This window comes from Vanacampus margaritifer, chromosome 4, assembly GCF_051991255.1.
Source record: "Vanacampus margaritifer isolate UIUO_Vmar chromosome 4, RoL_Vmar_1.0, whole genome shotgun sequence".
NCBI classification, from domain to species: Eukaryota; Metazoa; Chordata; class Actinopteri; order Syngnathiformes; family Syngnathidae; genus Vanacampus; species Vanacampus margaritifer.
In genome coordinates this window covers 7,801,190-7,824,842 of record NC_135435.1, presented here as the reverse complement: position 1 = coordinate 7,824,842, position 23,653 = coordinate 7,801,190, and the positions used below count along the sequence as shown (strand labels likewise).

The window sequence follows — 23,653 nt, the reverse complement described above, 5'->3', positions numbered from 1 at the left end:
GGAGATTTGATTCTAAACAGGGCAAGTGTCGGATCAACCACACCTGCAGCGATCCATTTTTATTTAATATCGAACCATCTTTAAATCATGTTGACAACATCAATACAGAAGATGCAGTCTGCTCAAGCAAGCGTGTTTTATGGCGGGGAATGAAGACAGCTTGTCACTTTCGAGGTAACGCGACCCTCGCACGAGTCGTTCAAGTGAGGATGATGAGTGGGAGCAGGATGAGGATGAGGGGATCATCGGGCTTTGGCGCGGGCAAGACAGATTTACATGTACGAACCGAAAGGTCCTTCTATCTATTTTCATCAACGCACGCCATCAGAGGAGCTTGACCAACAATGTGAGATATACCCATCAATAGCACCATATTGAGATCATCACTTTAGCTTGCTATCATCAAGTCCAATGATAATCAACTAGCACGTCTGTTCCAGCTAAAACAATGCATTACAGTTTACATGCAGAGCTAATATTGTTTTGTCTGCATACTAGCTTTCATAACATTTACTTTGCTTCTTTCCTGACAGATTACATACTGAACATAAGACTGATCTAAAATATTAAGTGCATAAGTACAATAGCATGATATCACCATTTGACAAGAGAATAAATTATTGGAGAATCTCAGCATTATGCATACAGACGAGTCTCAGCAAAAGAGCAAAGTTAAATGCATCAGGCAAGAAGTCAATTCCCAATTATATAGAATGGTAATTTGGTGCCACTGAAATCGATAACATATCATGTAAAAGTTATTTTGAGCAAAGGTTAATTACACCAGGTTGTGGTAGAAACTATGCTATGAAAATTGCAATATTCCAAAAACGCCTGTCATTCAATTTCTAGTTACAGCTTGGTACTTTGGAAATGAGATCTGTGAGGGATCATTTGACTCTTATTGAACCTTTTAGACGGCTTATGCCATTGTGTCCTCAACATATCTTCATTTATGTGTTATCGCTTGACTTGAAAAGAGGTAGACCAAGTTTGGTCCTCGAGAGCCTCTATCCAGCCTGTTTTCCATGTTTCTCTCCACTAACACACCTAATTGGAAAACAGGCTAGATTGTGGCTTTCGAGGACTGAATTTAGCCAACCCTGCCCTGGTACAACAGTAGCCTGTGTAATGTAGCTTGAGGGACAGAATAAAAAATAAAATAAAAATAAAAATAATAAACTATAGCGAATCAAAACTCTTGACTGCATTTTTAAAATTGTCACACTTATAACACAGATTTATTGACAAACATTTTCTGTTTCCAAAATTTAATAAAGCATTAACAGCACTTGAACTGTGAAAAGTGGACATGAACTGTTACCACAACTGCAGTCAACCTCAAATATTTACCTCACTCTCATCATGACATTGTGATTAGTATTACATTTGTGGAATATGAGTTATGAAGCAAAATCCAGCTGTTTTTATCCATCTCTGGGGGCGGCCATTTTGCCACTTGCTGTCGACTGAAGATGACATCAAAGTTGCTCAGGGCTCAGTCAACAACCAATCACAGCTCGCCTGTTTTCTGAAGCTGAGCTGTGATTGGTTGTTGCCTGAGCCCTGAGCAACACGACATCTTCAGTTAACACCAAGCGGCAAAATCACCACCCCCATTAGATGGATAAATATTGGTAGACTTTGCTGTTTAACTCCTATTCCACAAACTCAATTTTAATCAAAATAGTGGGGCTACCTAGAACATATTAATGTTAAGAAAATATTGGGGTTGACTTCGCCTGTAAAGACAGAAAGTACATTGAAGCGGCTACTGTTACATTTACTGTATGTAGTGAAACATGCAGGGCCGATAATCCCTGAGCTCCCTCCCAAAAATTAAAATTCCTGAACAAAGGTAACAGTAGACAGGGTATCAGAAAAAGTGAATTAAGATTAAGCATTTCCCAATATGTTTTTTGCTACCTCTGTTGCTTTGTCTGATTGGTGTCACAGCACCAGCCAGGGACCAAACAGCTTGCGAGGGCCTCATTACATCTTACAGGTTGTAATATACAGCCACCTAACAACCTGACCTATTGGAGTGTTATCATGTATACATGATCATCACTGCCGTACACCTGCAGTGAATCAGGTGAAATAGGGTGCTAGTCAAACCTGACACATCCACAGGGACCACATGAGCAATTTCCTGTGGGAGGAGGTCAACCCGAAATTACAATGACTGACTGATACACAAGAAAGAACGGACAAAAAAGCTAAGTACTTGATTCTAATTGAAAACGGGTTTTTACAATATTTAAAACAGTCATCAAGGCTGGAACAGCTTCTGAGATTAAGCATCACATCAGTGGTTATTAAATGTACAAGTAGATTAAGTATTAATTGTAAATGCTTTTTTAACACTTGCAATGAATATTAACGCCAAAGTGTACAGTTTGATACAAGGGCGTGATGCAAGAATGACTCAACAGGTAAACAATTAAAGTATAACAGTAGATAAGACCAACAATGGTTGGCTGATGTGGAGACAACTCTTAGAATCTTGTGGGTGTTCAAAACATATAAACTGATAATTGTATGATTTACTCTTTTTTTTTAATGGAGGCATGGAACAATGTGGAGTTAACATTTTTGACGTGCAAATACATTCAAACTTATTTGCAAGTATGTTTGAATGTATTTAAATAGGTTTTGACGTATTCGTAATTTTTATGATTTATTATTATGTCTGCAGTGCATGATTTCTGTTCAACATTTTTTTTCTGTAATGCCACTGGGTATGCGGAAGTCAATATCCCATAGTAGAATGGTTTGTGCTATGTTTGTTATGCACTTTCAGTTCATGTGACTTTAAGTGTGCATTAATTTACAAGATGCTTGGGGAAATTAAAAGTTGTAAGCAAAATGCAAATGATATATTTTTGACTTCTACATTACAAATTGTGTCTCCTGTCCAATTGCACGCTAGTCATCAACTTTGTCTGTTAAAAAAAAAAGAAGAGCAGTTTTACTTCAAAACTGTGACCAAAGACCACACTTTTAAACCAAAGGCACACACTCTTGGCACACTATTCAATTAGCTTATGGAAGGCAGTCATTTGCTATTTTAAAAGAAAAAAACATTCACTCCAAATAAAACCAAACATATGAATCATGTCGTATAATGTCTTTAAAATATGATTGGATTAAGTCTAACACGAGGGAAATAAACACAAACAATATAGAGAAGATCTGTAAAAACCACATCTGGATTACCAGAAATATGGAAAAGAGCAACTGTGTGTGATGGACAAATGAGGGTATACGGAACAGTTACAACACCTACAATATATATTTATATATATAAATATGCACTGTAGTGTCCCTGATGCTTTGCATTTACATTTAAGAAGCTAAAAACATAAGATTAGAATATGGAGTATGATGGTGTCAGGTTATAAATCACTACAAAACAAAAAAACAAACACCCCAAAAAATGTACTGTGAGTTGTAAGTGCCATCCACTTTTGACAGTTTACTTTATTCAAATGTAAACATTGAATTCAAACACCAGTGACAAAAATATTTTTTTCGCGATATGAAAAAAAAAAGTAATTTGAAGTCACACATTCACATCAACTAGGAACTAAGCAAGAACAGGAACTGTGATTATAAGTGCACTAAAGGATTGTGTGTGTTTGTCTAATGTTTGCGTGCCATCCTGACTCTTTCATCATCCATTAAATGCTGACTGAATGCACAACATGTACTGTATAGTTGTGTAGTTAGGTTTTTCTCTGCTTAATTCATTCCCCAATCCTGGTTCTCGAGGGCCGGAGTCGTGCAGATTTGAGATGATTCCTTACTCCAACACACCTGATTCCCATATTCAGCTCATCAGTAAACTCTGCAGAAGCCTGATAATGATCTTGATCTTTAGAACCAGGTGCATCTACAACCTGCAGAAATCCGGCCCTCGACGACCTGGATTGGAGAAGCTTGCCTTAAGGCCTGAACAAAAAGACAGAAATGATTGAGGTAGGTAACCATCGTGGATATCAGAGCGAGACCCTGTGACGCCACAAAGCCAAGAACTGTGGAGAGATAAAAACGGTCTAATGATGACCATCCATCGCTCTCATTCAGCTCTTTGTCTGTGATCATTAACATCCCGCAGGATTGTGTTCCTGAAGCTCTGACACGAATGTTCATAGAAGACAAGAGGGCAGCAATGATGATTTTGGGAAGAAGTTAGGCATGACGAACAACTTTCACATCTCGTCAACACCATCATTTCACTTCACTCAAAGGAATTGAAGTAGCTGACTGACATGAAGATTCAATGATAACCGAATAGTTCAGATTTATGGGCAAACAATATTCCTTATGCTGTGAAAGTTAGAGAAGAAGGTTGGTGACCTTTTAATTTGCTTTTGAGTTTAGCAACAAAAGCATAACCCAAACTTTAGCTAATGATAAATGCTATCTTGATTGACAGTGCTAAACTGGTTAATCCACTCACCAACTCCCAGCAGCTATTGGAAACCCAGCTTGTGTTGGGTCTGACCGGCGACTGCAGTATTAGGCTAGTTGGACTACATTTGCCATGATTCTTAGACACGAAAGCAGGAAATACTTCTAGTTCTTGTATGACGAAAACACGCCTGCTAGTAATTTAATTTTTTTTAAACGGGACGCCAAGACACGACCTGCATAAAACAACAGGGCTGGGAAAATCCTCCGGAACCCGGGACATAAGGCTCAAAATCCGGGCTATCTTGGTTAAACCGGGGTGTCTGATCACCACTTTCAAAGTATATATTTATCATGCACCTGATGTTAGCACAATTGCCTGTAGGTGTGAATGTGAGTGAGAAAGGTTATTTCTATGTGTGTGACGTGCTATGCTACAATCGACTTGCTACCAGTTCTCGCCCAAGGTCAGCTGGGATAAGCTCCAGCTCACCCACGATCCTGGTGAAGAAAAAATTGGATGGATGGATGTCATGTACAACGTATGACAGACAACCTAGTATGTAAAAAGAACCGGATTGATTTTGCCTGGGTGTTTTTAAGCATGCTATTCCCTTCCCAGAATTTATTTGGACAGCCAAGCTAGGTGGCATACATTTTGTTAACTTTGGTAAGAGCAATGCAAGTGTCAGTTTGTCTTGCTACATTGAAGCTAGCACCTACTCTTCTTCACAATCAAATTCATGACGTGGCATCAACCTTCTCATCTTACTCTCAGCAAGAAATGATTGAAATGAAATGATTGACCAAAATATTGAACTTTGCTAACAAAAGTGTAATTATGTCTTGGCAGTTTAATCAGATATGTGCTTGTGTTTAAAATTAAAAAACAAAACACAAAAACAACATCTACATCTACACACACACGCACTACACACAGCCATACCACTAATTTGTGTCATTTTGCAGTTGTCCAATTGAGCATTAAATATCACATTGAGCAGTAAATTGGAAAATGTTCAATGTAGTGTATTTTTACGAGTGTTTTGTTCTATAAAGGAACTATTTCCAAAAAATATCAAATAAAAAAACAATAGTAAAATTAGCTTTACAGCATAGCTAAAACAACGTAATCCATAGCACATTACATTAAATTGCATGTGCGACTGAATTACTTTGTATCTACAAACGCCAAATTCTTCAAACAGAGGAGATAAGGAATTTTCATTATATAATAAACAGACAGAGATCAACTACAACAGTGACAACATGAACAATGTTATTTTGAGGTAGAACATTAACTTCAGCATTTGGAAGTGCTTTATGTTGATACTCGTTTTTTTCTTTTTCTTTCATTCTGCTTGAACAAGCACAAGAGGAGAGATGATTCTTGACATCTGAGGTAGCGCGGCACCTGATCTTGTCATTCTGACCCATCAGTTTCTCTGCATGTACAGTTAGTGTGAAAACAGGGGAAGATAAAGTCCCTAAAGGCTTCCCACAACACATTCATTCCGGCTGAGGTAGGTTTTTGTTCAATTCACACATGCCGAGAGCCTGCATGAGGGCCCAGAATTCACAATGGAAAAAAACAAAGTCCTGAGACAAAAACTGACTGAGTCCCTGGAAGAAGGTTTTCGGTCTTCAGTGAGCAACAAGATGGAATCGTTGGTATGTTTAAGCAGGCAGCTGGCGTCTTTGACATCCACAGGAAAGTAGTGATAAGACCAATAACTTATAACCACTTTTGACATAGAGATAATAAAGATACAGTATGTATGTCAATATATTTTTTATAAACTTAAAAATGAAATTATCTTTGTATAACAAGGACATTTGGGGCCTCTCTTCTGTGTACTGTCGAACACCAGAAAATAAACAAAATAACCAGTCAGTGAGAGTAAAGAACACTTAACTGGTAAGCCTGGCAAAAAACAACTCCCCCTTAAACCACTTCTAAACTTTCTAGAACTTCTTAACTTACCAATAAAAATCTTTGCACAAAATGCAAACTACTTTGAAAGGAAAACCTGAGTGAGAGAGAATCTGAGTTGACACTTCGTACATTGATTAGCCTTGGTTCTGTTGACCCGTTCGTGTCGCAGGCGACTCTTGGAAGTGTGTCTCTGTGTCCTGCTCCACAGTAAATTCGTCCAGTGGTATTGTGGACAACTGGGTGTCATTTGGCGAGTAGGTCAAGAGTGTTCTGTCAGCCTGAAAATAGAGAAAAAGAAATACATTGTTGGAAAAAAAGTGAGGATTTTATTCATTGCCTACTGTACTGAGTGATGTTGTGTGTCATAAAAAAGAGAAATGAGAGTTGGAACGCGCGTGTTAACACCGGAGTTGTAAGATAGCAATTGGCGATGTTGTTGCTGGAGAGCAGCACTCGGTACAGTAAGCGTGGCATGAGCTCATCTGGGCAAACTTTAATTGGGCCTTTCCACTGCAATATTGCCATTTACCTGTTGTAACTCTTTCAAAATTAACTTACATTTCTTTCTTTCTTTATTTAACCAACTCTAACAGGACAATAACAGGAGTGAATTTTTGGCACCGAATTAGCAAACACATGAAATATAACCACCTAGCATTTATGTTAATAGCATGCTGACATTGATCATGTTTTGGTGATTCACAATAAAAAACAAAAAAAGTATTTTAAAAACTGAAGCACTGCCGTTTGCTTGTTGTAAGTTACTCTTTCAAAATAAACTTACATTTCTAACCCCCCCCCCCCCCCCAAAAAAAAACAACAACAACAATCTAACAGGACAGTAACAGGAATGAATTTTTGGCATTGAATGATCAAACACATCAAATATAGCCACCTAGCATTTATGTTTATAGCATGTTGACATGGATCAAGAGCACCCCCACCCCCAAAAAAGTATTTGTAAAACCTGAAGCGCTGCCATTTGCATGTTGTAACTCTTTCAAGATAAACTTACATTTCTATCGTTTTGTCCAGCTGTAACAGGAAAGTAACAGAAGAATTAGCAAAATACATTAAATATAGCCAACTAGCATTTATGCTAGAAGCATGTTGACACCAATCACGTTTCGATGCTTCACGAAAAAAGTAAACTAGAAACACAGGTAACAGGACTTTGCTGAGATTTTAAACCCTCCTTGCCGTCATGGATAACATTTTATCGAACATACAAAAAAATAAACGCAAACACACTCATAGCCTTCCTGTGGCCTGTGTATAATATAATGTCTGTGTACCATGTGACTTGTGGAATATTCTGCATAGATTATATGTATGTTCCAAATACATACAGCATTAGGGTGACAGGACCGAGTTAAAAGTGACGGTCTCACTGGGCTGGACAGGCGCGCTTCCTCCACCGATCATTCACGTGGTCTGACCAGCGCTACAGCTCAGACCAGGGGGGTCTAAAACCCCAGGAGAGTTCCGTATTTGGCTGTAAATAGTCTTGACATCTTATTTTTGTCATGTTGCCGTTAGGTTTTTTAAAATTCTACTTAGATGCCAGGGGTCAACTGAGGTCTTCCAAGGGTCTTGTTAATGTGGTGTGGTAGTGCAGTCCTGTTTGTAAACATTTCGTGTGTGTTGTGTCCTGTGGTGTTGTTATATGTTAATTTCAGTTCAGTGCTGTACTTCTATGATAGACGTGTTGTAGTCTGAACCAGCAGTTACCCTTGCACTTGGGGTGGGAGGTGGGCTTTAATGGTTACAACACCTCCACATACTGGTTCTCCGAGCTGTCCTATAATAAAACTATTTTGGTAACTTACTGTGGTCCCATTCTTTCAAGAGACACTTGTAAAATAACTCCATGAAAGTTTCATTCATGCGGCTAGTTGCGCAAGGTTTATTAAACTACATTTGTTTCCAGTAAATTGCACACAGCACTGCAGACCTCGTTCAAAAAGCAACCAGCTACAATGTTGATTTGAACAGACATGCTATTCCCACTCTTGTCTCCAACACTGTCACCATTGCCCACATACATCATATTAAAATATGTGACGTTTAAGGATGAAAGTAAACGGCACTATGACCTTTCCAAGGGAACTTCATTTGACCTTGTCTCAACTTTTGAATGGATCAGTTGCAACCTGCTGATGAGACTGTGAAACTCTGAGTGGCTGCTTCCTGTTTGAATCCTGGTAATGGTGAGCTACTATCAATTTTTACTTGTCATCTTGGTGTCAAAATGTGAAAAGCATGATGAAGACGACTTTAGTTACTAATTCTAACTGATTCAGGAAGTTTATTGGACCATTGGTGGATCAAACACCTGTTGTGAATGTTGCCGTTAGTAAAATGTAATGAATCTGTGAACACTTGATGTGCAATCAAACATTTAAGAAGGACAGGTTATTTGTTATTTATTAGGTTATTTGTGGAATTTCATTAACTTTTCACCTTTCTACAAGTAAAACGCTAGGAAAGTCATAGCAGTAAAAAAAAAAATCCAATGAAAAATGTGTATTTTCAAGCTATGCATTTTGCAGAAACTTGCGCTTTCTTGTCGTGTCTACTATGGCTGGTTATTGCCAACCACCTCTCAATACAATGCATATCATGATGCAAGGGTCATGTCACGATACATATTGCGATACACAAGTATCATGATACATAGCCTTTGTTATGGAAAATAATTATTCAGCACATATTAACATAAGTTTATACTGTATTGTGGACACCTGTATTTTCTTTAACAAGGGGTTTTCACTTTTTGTACATAAGGGCAAAACCAAAGTGACCTTGACTGATAAGCCTGCTCGGAACAGACTGCTTGCATTCCTGTCTAGCTGACCCTCCCTTTCTCCTCACAAAAACGACTAACCAGGCAGCATAAAGAATCTTCCCATGATTCCTACTGCGCACTCTCTCACAGACCATTGTCTTGAAGACTGCTCTGTTAGACTTCAATATAAAGAAACCCAAAAGACAAATTGTTTTCCAGTGTTTCATACATCTCGCCTAACTACAGAAAATTCCACAACACCTTCAAGGCGATACGTATTCCAATATGTGAAATTACATTCATTTTTATGAAAACTGTCATATGGCTACTGATACTTTTTTTTATGCTGGATGGCAAAAAAAAAAAAAAAATTCTAATGTTAGCAGCACTTCCGGTTTTCCGCCAATACCGTGCTTGGTCAAAATGGCGCAATATCGATTCTGACGCCTCCCTTATCGATATTTGTATTGTAAAGTGGCCTACTACGATATATTCTCATATCGATTTTTTTGAGCACACATGCAGTGTCTCCTACTTTATATAGTACAGAACCACAAAAATGGATGTTCCAGTCACAGTGCACTCCCCAAACAAGGCAGACATTACAGGAACATGCTGTTTACATGCTGTGCTGAAAATACAACATTTTGTTCTAAAACTCTATATTTGAAGGAGCTAAGGCAGTGGAAACCCTAGATATGCATCATCATTTTAAAGAAGTATAAAGTCATTAAAGATGTGGAGGTTATATACAGTAAAGGCATAATGTGGGTTTACAAATGTAAATCCTTTTGACACACAAGAGCAGCTCTGTTGGGACTCACCATGCGTGGGTCTTGTGGGTTGGGTCGAGGGAAGAGTCTCTCCAGCTCGTTGCTGTCAACCACTTTGTTCCCTCCGGTGCCGCAATTGACCTCCATTTCTCTTCTGGTGGCTGCGTTCAGCCCAGAGCCCTCCTGGGAAGTTGAGGATTCATGTGCTGTGCTGTTTGCCGCCTGGGGGGTGGCCTGAGCTGCCTTACACATCATCAACCTGAGGATTATCACAACCAAAATTTAAACCACTCGTCTACACATCTGGCAGGGCAACATTAATCCCTAATTGGGTTATCGGCAGGTTGCTATCATGAACACACCTGCCACGGTAGCTGAAGACAAGGAAGAGAACGCAGAAGATGATACAGGTGACTCCAATGTGAATACCAATTATGATGCCGGTGGTGGAGGTTTTGCTCTGTTCATCTTGCACACAGTCACAAGAGGCATCGAGAACTGGTGAGACAGGATGAATCAAGTAAAAAAAAAAATGCAGACAAAGCTTTAATCGCAGTAATAGTAAAAGGGCGTGTCAAGTTGCGTTTTTGACAAGCAATCACCAGATTTCTCCAAAGCCTCTCGTAGTGAAACAAAGCGCATGGTGGCGTTGCCATCTCCGTGTTGGTTGTATGCCAGCAGATTGATCTCATAAACCAGCGAAGAATCTGGACATAACACACATATATTCATACCATGAGTAAAGCACCAGTTTACTCTTGAAAGAAAACTCTTTTGACCCTTGGAACCCTTGTTTTTATTTTTAACCAAAGTAAAGGGTCTGAAAGGGAAAGAAATTCAGTGCAGATGAGTAAGATTTGACAATAGTAGGATATCACCTCCCACGGGTTTTCCAAAAGTATTTTTGCATTTTGATCCTTCACAATAGTAAAATAGAGCATCAACAAAAGAGGGATATAGTAAACGTGATTATATATATATATATATATATATATATATATATATATATATGCCCAAGTTTTGGAAGCATTGGTATGTTAGTCTCCTCTGAGGTGATTTTTTTTTTTTATCTGTGCGTGGAAGTGGTTGCCACTAATTGCACTGTAAATATATGTTGTGAATGGTTCTATGTGTCTCTTATACCCTTTTTATGTAATGTTTATTTATTTTATTTTATTTTTTACCTGGACCTTTTTTGAGTATGTAATAAAGTTTTCCATTTATATACACATATTGGGCTGCAGCTCTCGAGTATTTTGGTATTTAGTTTACCTACTGAAAATTCAAATAATCAGGAATATTAGGATTAAAATAAAAATATATATTGTTTTGGTTAAAGACCAATTAAATAAAAGAAGACAAAAAACACATTTCCACTTAATAATGAAAGATGGGTGTACACTAACTCTCTAGAAAGCTCTCCCCCATACATTTTTGTCTATAAGTGACGACTGAAACACAGTAATGATAAATAAATATGATAATGATTTAAGTTTGTTAAAAAGTGATCAGTAGGAACATCAACTGTGTCAGGCTGTGTACAGAATCATTTAAGTCGATTAAACTGCCTCTGAAAAGTAATCTGATGGCTCTCGCAGGATTTGGGTTCTGTTAGCCGCTAGTGCTGTTAACCGTTAATGCGTAATTAAGTCTTTTTGTAGTGCCCATAATTGTTATTTTTGGGACAACATTGTTAACATCGGTGGCACTATTTTGCAACAGTAAACACTCCAAACACAGTCGGAAAGACAATGTCAGCCGTTAAGCCAGGAAAAACTTTATAAGTGACAATTGTAAAATGACATCACAAGTCAAAATGGTGGTCTTATGCTGCGTTTGAAGCCAGATTTATTCCACTCGGCGTGTCCCAGTTCCGTCCTCAAAGCGTTTTGAGGCAAAGATGGTTGTTTCAGATAAATTGTTTGTTGTTCTGGTTAATGCAGTCATTCCAAATCACGCTGTGTCACGTAAACATATGCCTTGTATTTACATTTTCCTCAAACACTTTGAAGGAGGATCTGACACAATCTGAGTGGGATAAATCTGATCTCCCACTTTCCACTAATGCAGCATTTTCCTTCTGTGACGCGATGCTCTCCGTTCATTGAAAAGCATTGGATTTTGGATCGTTGTAATTTGATTTGTGAGGATTATTTTTGAAAATTTGAAAATGTGATAATATTTAACTACTATAACAACATGCCTGGTTTGTATGCTAGTCACAGGCAAAAGCAATACAGTGTACAATACGCCGTGGAAATGAAACGTCACATTGTGGAAATAGCAGAAATGAAATAGTGGAAATGCCTGGATGTTTGGAATTGTCATTAAAAGTGTACCTAGGCGTTGATGTCCATATACTACTGTATTTGGTAAGGAAGAGTTTATTTTGAAGTTAGCCTTCTCTTAGCATTGGCGTCATGTTCCTGTCTTGAATAGTATGAACAATTGTTGCTGCGTTTGGCTTGACTTGTTCCTGACAGTGTACACGTAAATAAGCGGGTATCCGAGGCAGGAAAAAATGCCTTGAGCATTGTTTTGAATTGAGGAGCTCAAATTACTCGAGGACTCGTTTCACCACAAAAAAAAAATCTTAGCAAATTAAAATTCAGTCTCCTAAAACAGATTGTGTTTGACCGGGTCGTCCTCTGTAGCACATTGTCTTGTAGTTAAAAGCTTAAATTCTCACCCAGCTGAGTGATGTTGTATTGGGTGGCGTTGCGTGGTAAAAAAATGGGACCAGTAAACGCTGCTGTGTGGGCTCTTCTGTAATACAGTCGGAAGCCTTGGTGTTGACCCATCTTGGTGGAAGCTTTCCACATTGCTTGCACTACGCTGCTGTTTACAACTTTGGCAAAGAGGGAGGGAGGTGCTGGAACTGCAAAACAATTCAAAACATCATCAAACATGTTCAAACAGCAAATATGTTCGTCATGTCTTTTTTTTAAATCTGGGTCTCTGTATGCTGTAATGCGGATGAAAACTGTTATTCCTTTTATAAATTATATAAATATAAAGAATAACAAACTTTGACTAGTGGTGGAACAGGTGTGTTCTGCGTGAGTTGTGAGCTCTCACCTTCCCCATGAGTGCTCTCTGTGGCGCTGTCTGATGGCTTGCTGGCCCCGTGGGACGTGTAGGCTTTTACGTAGAAGGTGTAACTGGTGGAAGGCTCGAGATCGCGGATGATTTGCTGCAGCGTCACCTTACTGACCGCCTCCTCGTACTCCATTTCCACTGGGTCTGATTGTGAGCATTACAGGGATGTGAGGTAAAAGGGGATGAAGTCACAAAAAAAGATCATATTTTTCTTTTGCATTCATGTGATATGAAGAAAAGATTAAACGAGGAAAAATATACACACCTCTTCCTTTCATTGTTTAATGGTTATTGCTTATTCAATGGTTTTGCTGGCTATTAATTAACAGCTAAACTACTTTGGCCTTGACGGGTTTGGGAATTTCATCCAAAGGTAGAGAAAGGGGCGTGTTATTGCATTTTATTGCTCTCAATCCAGAGACACCTGACCATAACCGTAATCTCGCTCCAGCCGTCAGGCCCTGAAGTTCTGGAAGTGTAATTGCAGCAACCTTATTGGTGCATGCCTGGGGCCTTTAATTACACATGAAGGAGATGAACTGAGGAGAAGAGCAGTTGGGACTAACCTATAGATATAAGGGCTAACATACTGTATAATACTTTTTCAAATACATTCCTTTCATTTTCCACTTTAATTTACATTTTCAATAAATACCTTGAATTGGTCCTTAATTTTGCCAGGCATGGTTCTAGTCTAGAGTCTGACATTAGTCATGCACTAACATCCATGCAAGTCATTTGCATTTGTCTCTTCTGAATGCATTCTCACCTGGGGTCCTTCGGATGTGGAGCACGTAACCGATGATGTCCTGCGTGTTCTGATCTGGCTCTGTCCACGACACCTGGATGGTCGTGGGCGAGAGGGCCTTAGCCTGCACGTTGATGGGCACACCGGGGAGTCCGTCGGCCCACAGCACCGTGAGGCGAGCGCTGGCCTGCGTGGAGCCGGCGCTGTTCTCAGCAATGCACTGGTAGATGGCCTCGTCGTCCTGACTGATGCTGTATATTGTCAGTGTGCTGTGAGAGGCAGAAAGATGAGCTTCACTATCATCAGGCTTGGGGAATAACGGAATACATGTACCGCCGTTACATAATCAGATCGCAATTTTTTTTTTAACTGTATTCCATTACAGTTACAGGAAAAAACATGTAACAGATTACTGGTACATTTATTAAAAATGGGGATTACTTTGAGGGATTACGATTTATACGATGAGAAAGAGTGCGAAAGAGGGTGAGAGAGAGAGAGAGACAGAGTGAGAAAGAGAGAGAGAGAGAAGGACAGAGCGAGAGAGAGTGCGTGCACGTCCGCGCGAGTGGTATCATTGCTACATGTCGGGGAGGTGGGAACGAATGAACTGACTAGTCGCGTCATCCACACGCGGGCAGTTTGAAAAAGCTTCACGAACGGGAGGAGGGAATGGCGACCGGTATTCACTGGAACTTACTCGGAGCGAAAGTTTGAGCTGAGAGTTCAGCGGCATGCTACGCTTTGTAGCTTCTTGCTAGCTAGCCCGCTAGCTTACAACCATAATGTGAGATACACCTTCCAAACAAATCTTCCTCCCACCAATCTCAAAAATAAATAGTATAAATAAAAGTTCATTTTGCAGTTGATGTCACACATCGTCATATCCCCACTATCTATCTATCTATCTAACTCTGAGGTGTGGTTGCTTTCTGTGACAGTTCGAAAACAGCATATGACCTTCAATCAATCAATAGCCTACATGCTTTACACAAAGATTTTTGCTATTTGTAGGCTGCCCGGGTTTCTATCACCCCCAAATAGCAATGCCACATTGAATAGAATATATATTGTGGTGATATTTATTTCTATTTTGTCTTCATCAGCATACTCAATATTGGAGTAATCCAAAAGTAATCCAGTTACATTACTTTAATATTATGGTACTTGGATTACGTTACTAACTACATTTTTTAGCAGGTAACTTGTAACTGTAAAGGATTACATTTTAAAAGTAACCCTCCCAACCCTGACTATCATGAACATGATAAAATAGTGCTGTAGGGTATCGTAGTTTGAACCCATATGAGCTTTGGGGTGAGTCTGATTCACCAATATGTTTTTAGCAATTTTTTTCTTCATTTTTATTTCAGAGGAAGTTTCTTCAACCAAGCCCATGTCCACACAAACACATTGTGCATGTCATATGTGTGACTTTCATCTCTGCAAATAAGTCATCCTTAAAAAATAATTTGACTTAAAGAAGGCTGGGGGTATAGGGTGCACATTGACCTGCAACAATTGTATAGTTTTATCTGCAACAGTCTTGTGCCCTCAAAAAGGCGTTTGTGGGAATGATGTGGAGCGTGTTTAGTAGGGTGACTAGACATCCCGGCTTAAGTTCATTTTGAGTATGAAAGCCAAAAAGTTTGGATGATGGTGAGTGTACTGACTTGTTTCACGCTATTGAACTGTCAAACAAGATTGCATTTAGCATTAGCTAAAGTAATAGCACAACCACCGGTCAACCGATTTACTTCCGGCCGGATCTGTTTGGGAAAGGAGGGACTTGCTGTACAATACTTCGAGCTGATTGGACAATGTGGCATTTTGGCACGTTTGTTTTGACCAATCAAGGCAACGGATGAAAATGTCGTCTTCGGTCTCGTCTTAGGGGGAAGAAAAAGAAAAACGTATGAACATCTTTACCAGATAAAAATGCACGAAGCGCCTGGCCTTAAAAAGGTCGGTTGCAAACGTATCAGCGGGAGCGGTACTAGATGTATTCTCCGGAGTTTGTGACCTCACAAATACCGAGAGAATTCAGCTTGCTGGCAAGGTTAGTTAAAGTTTAATGGCAGATTTAACGAGGTTGTCATCTGTTATCCTGATAAAATGATCAAAAAACGGTGTGGTGTAGTGCTCCGCAGGCTAGCTCAAAATGTATTTAAATATTAAATTTGAGTGTCCTATATTAAATTAATAAATTACTAATGTAATAATTAATCATTATTAAGTTAATAATGAACTGAAACGATTTACCCTACATGTGATTACAATTGTTATAAATGATTGCTGGTGATAATTTAGTGTATATTTGATTTGCAGCGAAATGACAATGTTCTGGTTTTTAATTTTGAAAATCTGGTCACCCTAGTTTCCATTATACACATGAAACATATTTCAAGAATTTAGAAATAAGATGAAAAGAGCAGTTATGATAAACCAGACAGACTGTGGGTATGCATGATTCTTTTGAGAATTTGAGAAATGGACAATGATTTGAGTTGAACTGAAGAACTACATTAATGGCTCACGTCACTGAACAAATAACTGGATTGCTATTGCCAGACTTGGAATGTTATTATACACTGTGTGCAGTATTTTTTGTGCAACCTGTTTTTCAGTTGCAGCCAACGTCAAAGCAAATCCTGAGTTTTGCCTTCAAGTGTGTTATCAAAAGCATTGAAAAAATGCCCCTCGCCCACTCGTGCTCCCATGCAGTTCTTATGCAAATGTTTAAGCAAATCAATACCAAAATATTGCTTTCACTGTATGCTGGCAGAAGGTTCACAGTCAAGGAAATCGTCATGCACGCACCTCATCCAGGACATATATTTCAACCTGGTTTGTCATCTGCTGCAACTCCCTTCGGAGAGCATAAATCGATTTCAGACTTAAAAAAAAAGTAATTTGCCAACATCAGTGAACCCTTTCATGTGCCCACACGCACACACACGCACACTCTCTCTCTCTCTCTCTCTCTCACACACACACACACACACACGCACGCACACACGCACACACACACACACACACACACACACACACACACGCACACGCACACACGCACGCACGCACGTGGCTGTGAGCACAAAACTGTGACAAACACAGCTTCCCACACAAGGTAAATCTTTTTTCCCTCACTGCTTTTACTTTACACTCTCTCCAGCCTATCACTGCTACTGGCTGCTTTTTGTCAATTACTGCAGATTTCTCATTCCTGGAGTATCTGCGCTGGTTGTAAATCATACAATGCGCTTGTGTGTATGTGTGTGCTTGTATTAATTATGGTACTCAAGAAGCAAAGTAATGCAAAGCAGAAAAATAAATCTAATATGACCCAAAAATTATATTCATGGAATTTGACATTAGGCATTTTACTTCAAATGAAATACAGTACGCATGACAATATTGTTCCTTGACTTGAAAATGTAGAAATGCGCAAAGGCCTCATCTTCTTCAACAAATGTCACATTTTGACAGGATCATTTAAACATCGCCGAATTGTGTTTGAAAGAAAACAGATGTGTAATCCAATAAGCATTAGTGTTTGTAATGAGGGACAGGATGAAGCTATAATTAAAGTCTTCTGTCTGCACAACGAAAAGGCCTTTTTGCATTAACGCCTTCTCTAAGCCAACTTCACCTCTGACCTGCGAGGCCCCAGTCTCCAGGCCTCCACTCATACCATCAACAGATGGCGTGTTTTCAGACATTCAACGTGATCAGGCGCCATAGACGAGAAAAGGGCCGCCGGGGAAGGCCGACTTGATGTCATTACAAGCACGCCCGAAGAGTGCGGGGAGAATTCAGGGGAAAACTAATATATTGATTGTTTTTGGCAGGTACAATAGTCCATGCACAATGACACTGCCAACATGTAGGCTTATGAAATTGCAAACGTTTGTCCGGCACTCAGAATAGTTTTTTTTGTCTTCTGAACATGTGGAGATGGAGAGCAAGGCAGAAAAGATATTGGAGATGTTTTTCTTGTTACAATCTGATGTATAATTGATCATAATCATTATTTAAAAAAAAAAAAATCATTGGTTACAACACATTAACAATCTCATGAGAGCCAATATAAGAGCAAATTGCTCTCACAATGATAATAAGATCACTTTAACTCACACTGACAGAGAGCTATTAATTAATGAATCTATTAATTAATTTACCCATGTGCTTATTAATGTGGGTGTACTTTGCATTGATATAGAGTATCATAGCGAGACATCAATTTTTGCAGGGCATCTCACTAAGATCATGTGTAGACTTTTTTTTTTAATGCTTCAATTTGAAGCTTGTGGGAATGCTGAAAAGCAACAAACAGATCTGTGGTGGTTGACAAGCGTGATGATTATTTCCACCCAAAATGCTTCTGTTTGAAGTAGGCATTACTCATGCTGCAGCTGTAAATGTAAACCACATTCCTTCCTACCAGAAAAAAAAAAAAAAAAAACAGCGAGATGAATGGGATCGGACAGGCTTATGGCCAAAATCCCTATTGTGTCACAAATATCACATGAAACAGCAATTGACTTTTTAAAAAGGTGATAGTCTGGTTTTGATGCTAAGCATGTAACGATAAAGTTTCCCAAGATGCAAAGAAACAGATGGAAAGAGTGAAAGACAAAGTGTTTGGGGATTTAGGGAATGGGGGTAGGGAGTTGTTTGCTTGTCTTGCATGAGCTCCAAAGCCGGCCTGTCCTCTCCTGACAGGATGACACCATCATTTACCCATCAGTTCAAGGTCGTTTCACGGATTGATGCGTAAGGCCAGTGTGTCTGACAGTGGGGCCTTGGCTCTGTTGTTCCATCTCCGAGGGCGTGTTTGCTTGCCATTGTTCCTGAGCAACACCCCATAAAAAACAACAACAAAAAAAACAGCATGGCCATTCTGAATCCAGCACGAGGGAGCGGGACAAAAGAGAGGAACAGGAGGAAAAGGTGGGGGAAAGTGGAGGGGATACGGTCAATGAGCCGTCTGTGGCCTGAGAGGAGGGAAGGGCCCGGTGGTATGACTGATTACAGGCGGGGTCAGAGGTCAAGGCCAATGCCCAAGCCCTAACTCTTGGTGATTCATGTGGGGTGCAAAGAGGGGCTGCAAACAAGAAAAGACCGCTCATGCTGAAAGAAAATGAGCTAAAAGAATGACGACGAGAAGAAAGACTCTTTACGAGTATTTTGTGGAAAGAAAAAGTGCAGTTTGAAAAGGAGCCTGCTACCTCAAATGATGGCCTTCAATTATAAAACACTCTTTAACCGTTTTCCTTTCTTTCCCGATATAAACTCTTTAAACGCAATGCTGCAAAGATCAATAGAATTTCATTAGTGAAGCTGGTCATGCAGCCGCCATACAGTGCAGTCGTCTAACTCTCAAAGCGCATTAATATTGCAACGATGCTTATAATGAAAAAGTCAACAACCATCCTTGAAACAAGTATGTTTTAATATGTCTCAGCAAGCACACTGTTGTATGAGCACATGTGCGGGTTTTAACATCTGTCAACATGTAGCAGGGAGAACAAACAAACAGCTTCCCCTGAGTGGCCACGTCCCTTTACATGAGCAGCCAATCAGCTCGGAGCTGACATCACGTTCAGCATTTGTCTCTTATGTACAGTGCAAAGGGCAACACATTTGTGCATTTTTATGATTAAATATGTGCACACCAAATAAATAACAACACTGCTGAGCTATTTGTGCACATACATGCTCACTCGCTTTTTGATTAAACTGTGTGTGTGTGTGTGTGTGTGTGTGTGAATGAAATATACAATCGATTCCCCTTCCTATCCTTGTCCGATTTCCTTTTGAAGGTCATGAGAGATGAGGGGCTAAAGGGAGTAACATTGCGGTATGCGTATTGTTGCACAAACACACACACCAATACCGGCCCTACATTAATTGAAATTGGTCTATTGCACTCACAGTATATTCAGGCTTCCCTGTCATAACACCAATATACTATGCTGTATTATGAGAACACAGGCATCGTCCTGCCCACAGCAGTTGAATATAATTTACATATGATTACTTTTGTTTTGGCTCGGTTCAGGAGGTAAAATGCCTGGCGCCGTGATTTCCCATCCACTCTTGCGTCTGGGCTGCACAGCAATAAAAGCAATCCACATAACAGAGGCTGTTTGAGCTTGAGGTAAAACTCATCTTCCTGTCCGTGCCCGGTGAGCAGAAACAGGCTGTTGCAACCTGTAAATACTGACCACGCAAAATGAATATGCTAATATTGTCATTTATTGCATATTATGTCTTAGTAATGATTAATTACATTAAAATCATGAGATCGTTTTGTTGAAAAAACATGAAGCTTTTATTATCTTGCTTACATTATTAGCATGCTTTGTGACTTACTGTATGTTATTCTTTTGGCATCTCATTGTGCAAATTCTTTGTCCTCTGAGGGCCACATACAAAAAAAATTAAGGATGCAAGGGCCACTTTGATTTTTTTTTTTTTACTTTAATTTGTCAAGCGCAACAAAATCAGTTAATCAAGCAATTGTATATTCTTTATATGTTACAGTGTTTTTGAAAAACTGCTACCTGCACCCTAAAAACGGAAAAAAAGGGTAAATTTGATTTGATTCTATTGTAACCAATTTCATTGGTTGTTTGGCTAACCAATAAAATTGGTATGCCTGTAACCACCCGGAATGGTCAATGTCTGACCAATTTAATGGTTAATCAAGCCAATATGACCTTAACCTACTACTTACTTGGGAATCATTCATGTGATATTTTTACAATTTGGACCTTGACTGCTGTTGTTTGTTTAATTGAAAATTATTCATTTGCATATTTCCCTATTTATTGCTCTACAGTATATAAAACAAATTTATTAGTAGCAGATGCCGTTTTTAGTATATGCCACGGGCCGCTTAAGAATTGATGGCAAGCCACAAATGGCTCCCGGCCATAGTTTGGACATCACTGGGTTACGCAGAAAATGTTGAAAGAAAAAAAACTGAATACAAGTAAAGAGTACTGTATACTGCATACTATATATAATTGTTTAATTCGAATAGAGTAGAACACTGGATTTATGTGCGATCTGTAGACCTTCACCAAGGCCAAACCATCTCAACACCAACGATGCCATTCCACTCCATTCCTGTAGGTGGCTGTAATGGATATTAGAAATTGTGTAATAGAAAGCTTTTTTCACTGTAGCGCCATCTGTTTGATCTGTTTGGCACCACTCCACTTTGGTCTCAATTCAGGCAGATATAATATAAAATAATGACTAGGTAACCTCAACTGAGAATCAAAATTTATTTGGGCATTCTCTCCAATTACACATAAGAGCTTCACATTTCCAAGATTGGAAAACATTTGTTTATATGTTTTCATTACCCAAGATGCAACGCCCATGTGTACCACCACGACCCAATTTTAAAGATGCAAATCTACTCTTAAATGGCAAAAAGCTTTTCACGGTCAACTAGCAGTTTATGAGCTAATTAGCTAATGGTAGATTACAAAATGAAGCTTGGTTCCCTCAGCAATCAAAGAATACTTTGTGAAGCGTGACATCCACATTATAGCAGGTCATACACTAATAGTGGCAAGTGGAAAGACACTTTATCTTCTCATTTGCTCATTTAGCCCACTTATCATTTTTGCTTTACCATGTTTTCCCCCCACAACAAAACATGGCCTCTCATTTGTTTTCTTCCACTCCTCTTTTCTTCTCGCTGACTAATAATGTGCAGGCTGGAGGAGGCAAGTGGGAGTGGATCAGTGTATGTGAGCGATGGTGGTGCCTGCTCACTGTACTTGCTGCACTACACGCCAGCTATTGATCTTTTTCATACATATGCAATACACTTACTTCCTACTTTTTACTTATGAATAATAAAGTGATGAATAGCGGTTTGTTCCTCGCATTCTCCAACAAAAATTTTTAACCCTGCATTGGAGTCATGTGTTACAGAATGGACAAAAAAGTGCATGTGCTGAAACTATGAAACATTTAGTGGCGTTTACAAGAGTTACAGTATGTTTTCATTTTGTGGTACACACAAAAACTTTGTCATGATCTATAATTACTCATTTTTATTTATTATTCATTTTGCATGCACCCACTTGGAACGAAGCCAATTATCACAGCTCATTCATTATTTTATTTTATTCAAAAAATGTTTTACTGCTTATCCTGTTCATGATCACGGGTGAGCTGAAGCCTGTCCTAGCTAACTCTGGATGAGATGGTGATTACTGGTCACACATATTGACAAACGACCATTCAGACTCCAATTCACACCTATGGGCAATTTTTTTGGTCAACAATATGTTTTATGCAGCCCCACTAGTCTAAATATGGAATTCTGGTATATATTGCGTTAGTGGAATATGAATTAGACAGCAAAATCCAGCCATTTTCATCCATCTCATTTTGCCAATTACTGTCGACTGAAGATGGCATCAAAGTTGCTCAGGTCTAAGCTAACAACCAATCACAGCGCAGCTTCAGAAAACAGGTGAGCTGTGATTGGTCATTGCCTGAGCCCTGAGCAACTGTGATGTCATCTTCAGTCAACAACAAGTGGTAAAATGGCCGCCCCCTAAGATGGATAAAAACGGATGGATTTTGCTTCATAACTCATATTACACAAATGTAATATTAATTTGAATGTCATGTTTAGACTGGTGAGGTCACATACAGTATAACATATTATTGTCAAAAAAAGTTTAAGGTTGACTTCCACTTCAACCTTACGATTTGGGAGCAAACTGTACATTTCTGATATACCACAGTTAAGTACACAACAAACAAACTCCACAGGCAGAGACGCGAAACAGAACCTCTCTGCTGCTAACTGCTGAGCACATGCTCTACTGTGCGGCCACAGTACATGCAAATACACGACAATAAAAGGTAGGTGGGTACAAGCTGGTACAATGTGCAATTAATCATCTAAATTATCTCAGAGATGCATTTGCAATGCCACAGCCCAAAAGCCAATAAAACAGTCACTGCAGCATGTGGACTTTATCGTGTGAAAACATGCTTCTACAACACTCATTGCACTCAAGGGGACCACCATGGGAAAGCATCCAATATGGTTTACGCACACAGAGACATGCATTAAATCAGGCAGTGTAAAATTGACCAAGCTGATGGAGGAATGCCACCCAAAGGAATTTATCACAACCAGGCAATGCAAATGACCCAAACGTTACTTAATTGTATCATTAAGATCTCGACACAAAAAAAATTGTGCTATCAAGCCTCTATCATGTGTATATATGTGTATATGCTGTATATATGTATATTAAGGCTGTGCACAAATCGGTAGTGACTTGAGATGCGGATTACCCATAAAAAACAAACACTAACAGGGGGGCATGGATGCTCGCTAGCATCATGAGCATTATCCAGAAGAAAACAACAGGCCTCCAAGAATACATCAATAGGATAGCACCCAGGGACGACCTGCTTGGTGAATACCTCAGTCAACAGAAGCCCAGCAATGAGAAGGAGCCAGATGGACTTTCATGTTGTTGTGGAGTTTTGATTTTTAGTAGTTAGGCGAGATGTATGAAACAGTCTGGAAAACAATCTTTTGGGTTTTAGTTTATATTTGAAGCTTCAAATATACACAAGTCTAACAGAGCAGTCTACAAGATAGTGGTCTGTGAGAGAGTGCGCAGTAAGAATCATGGGAAGAATCTTAAGGGTTCTGGTAAGGGTTTTTTGGGAGAAGAAAGGGAGGGTCAGCTAGACAGGAATGCAAGCAGTCTGTTCCGAGCAGGCTTATCAGTCAAGGTCACTTCGATATTGCTTCATGTGCATGAAATGAAAAGTCCATTGTTAAAGAAAATACAGGTGTCCACAATGCAGTAAAAACTTGTCATCTTAATACGTGT

At 39.3% G+C, this 23,653-nt stretch overlaps 1 protein-coding gene across 1 annotated transcript in view; it reads right to left on the bottom strand.

Moving 5' to 3' along the window:
- Positions 1-1,602: 1,602 nt before the first annotated feature.
- igdcc3 (immunoglobulin superfamily, DCC subclass, member 3) overlaps positions 1,603-23,653 on the bottom strand; it is a 79,250-nt gene continuing 57,199 nt past the window's right edge. Inside the window, exons 8-14 of the mRNA XM_077564934.1 lie at positions 13,782-14,029; positions 12,992-13,156; positions 12,603-12,791; positions 10,516-10,620; positions 10,276-10,411; positions 9,965-10,172; positions 1,603-6,630 (exon numbers count right to left, since the gene is read on the bottom strand). Coding sequence (XP_077421060.1) covers positions 6,487-6,630; positions 9,965-10,172; positions 10,276-10,411; positions 10,516-10,620; positions 12,603-12,791; positions 12,992-13,156; positions 13,782-14,029 — 1,195 coding nt within the window. The 3' untranslated portion in view covers positions 1,603-6,486. The remainder of the gene's footprint in view (positions 6,631-9,964; positions 10,173-10,275; positions 10,412-10,515; positions 10,621-12,602; positions 12,792-12,991; positions 13,157-13,781; positions 14,030-23,653) is intronic.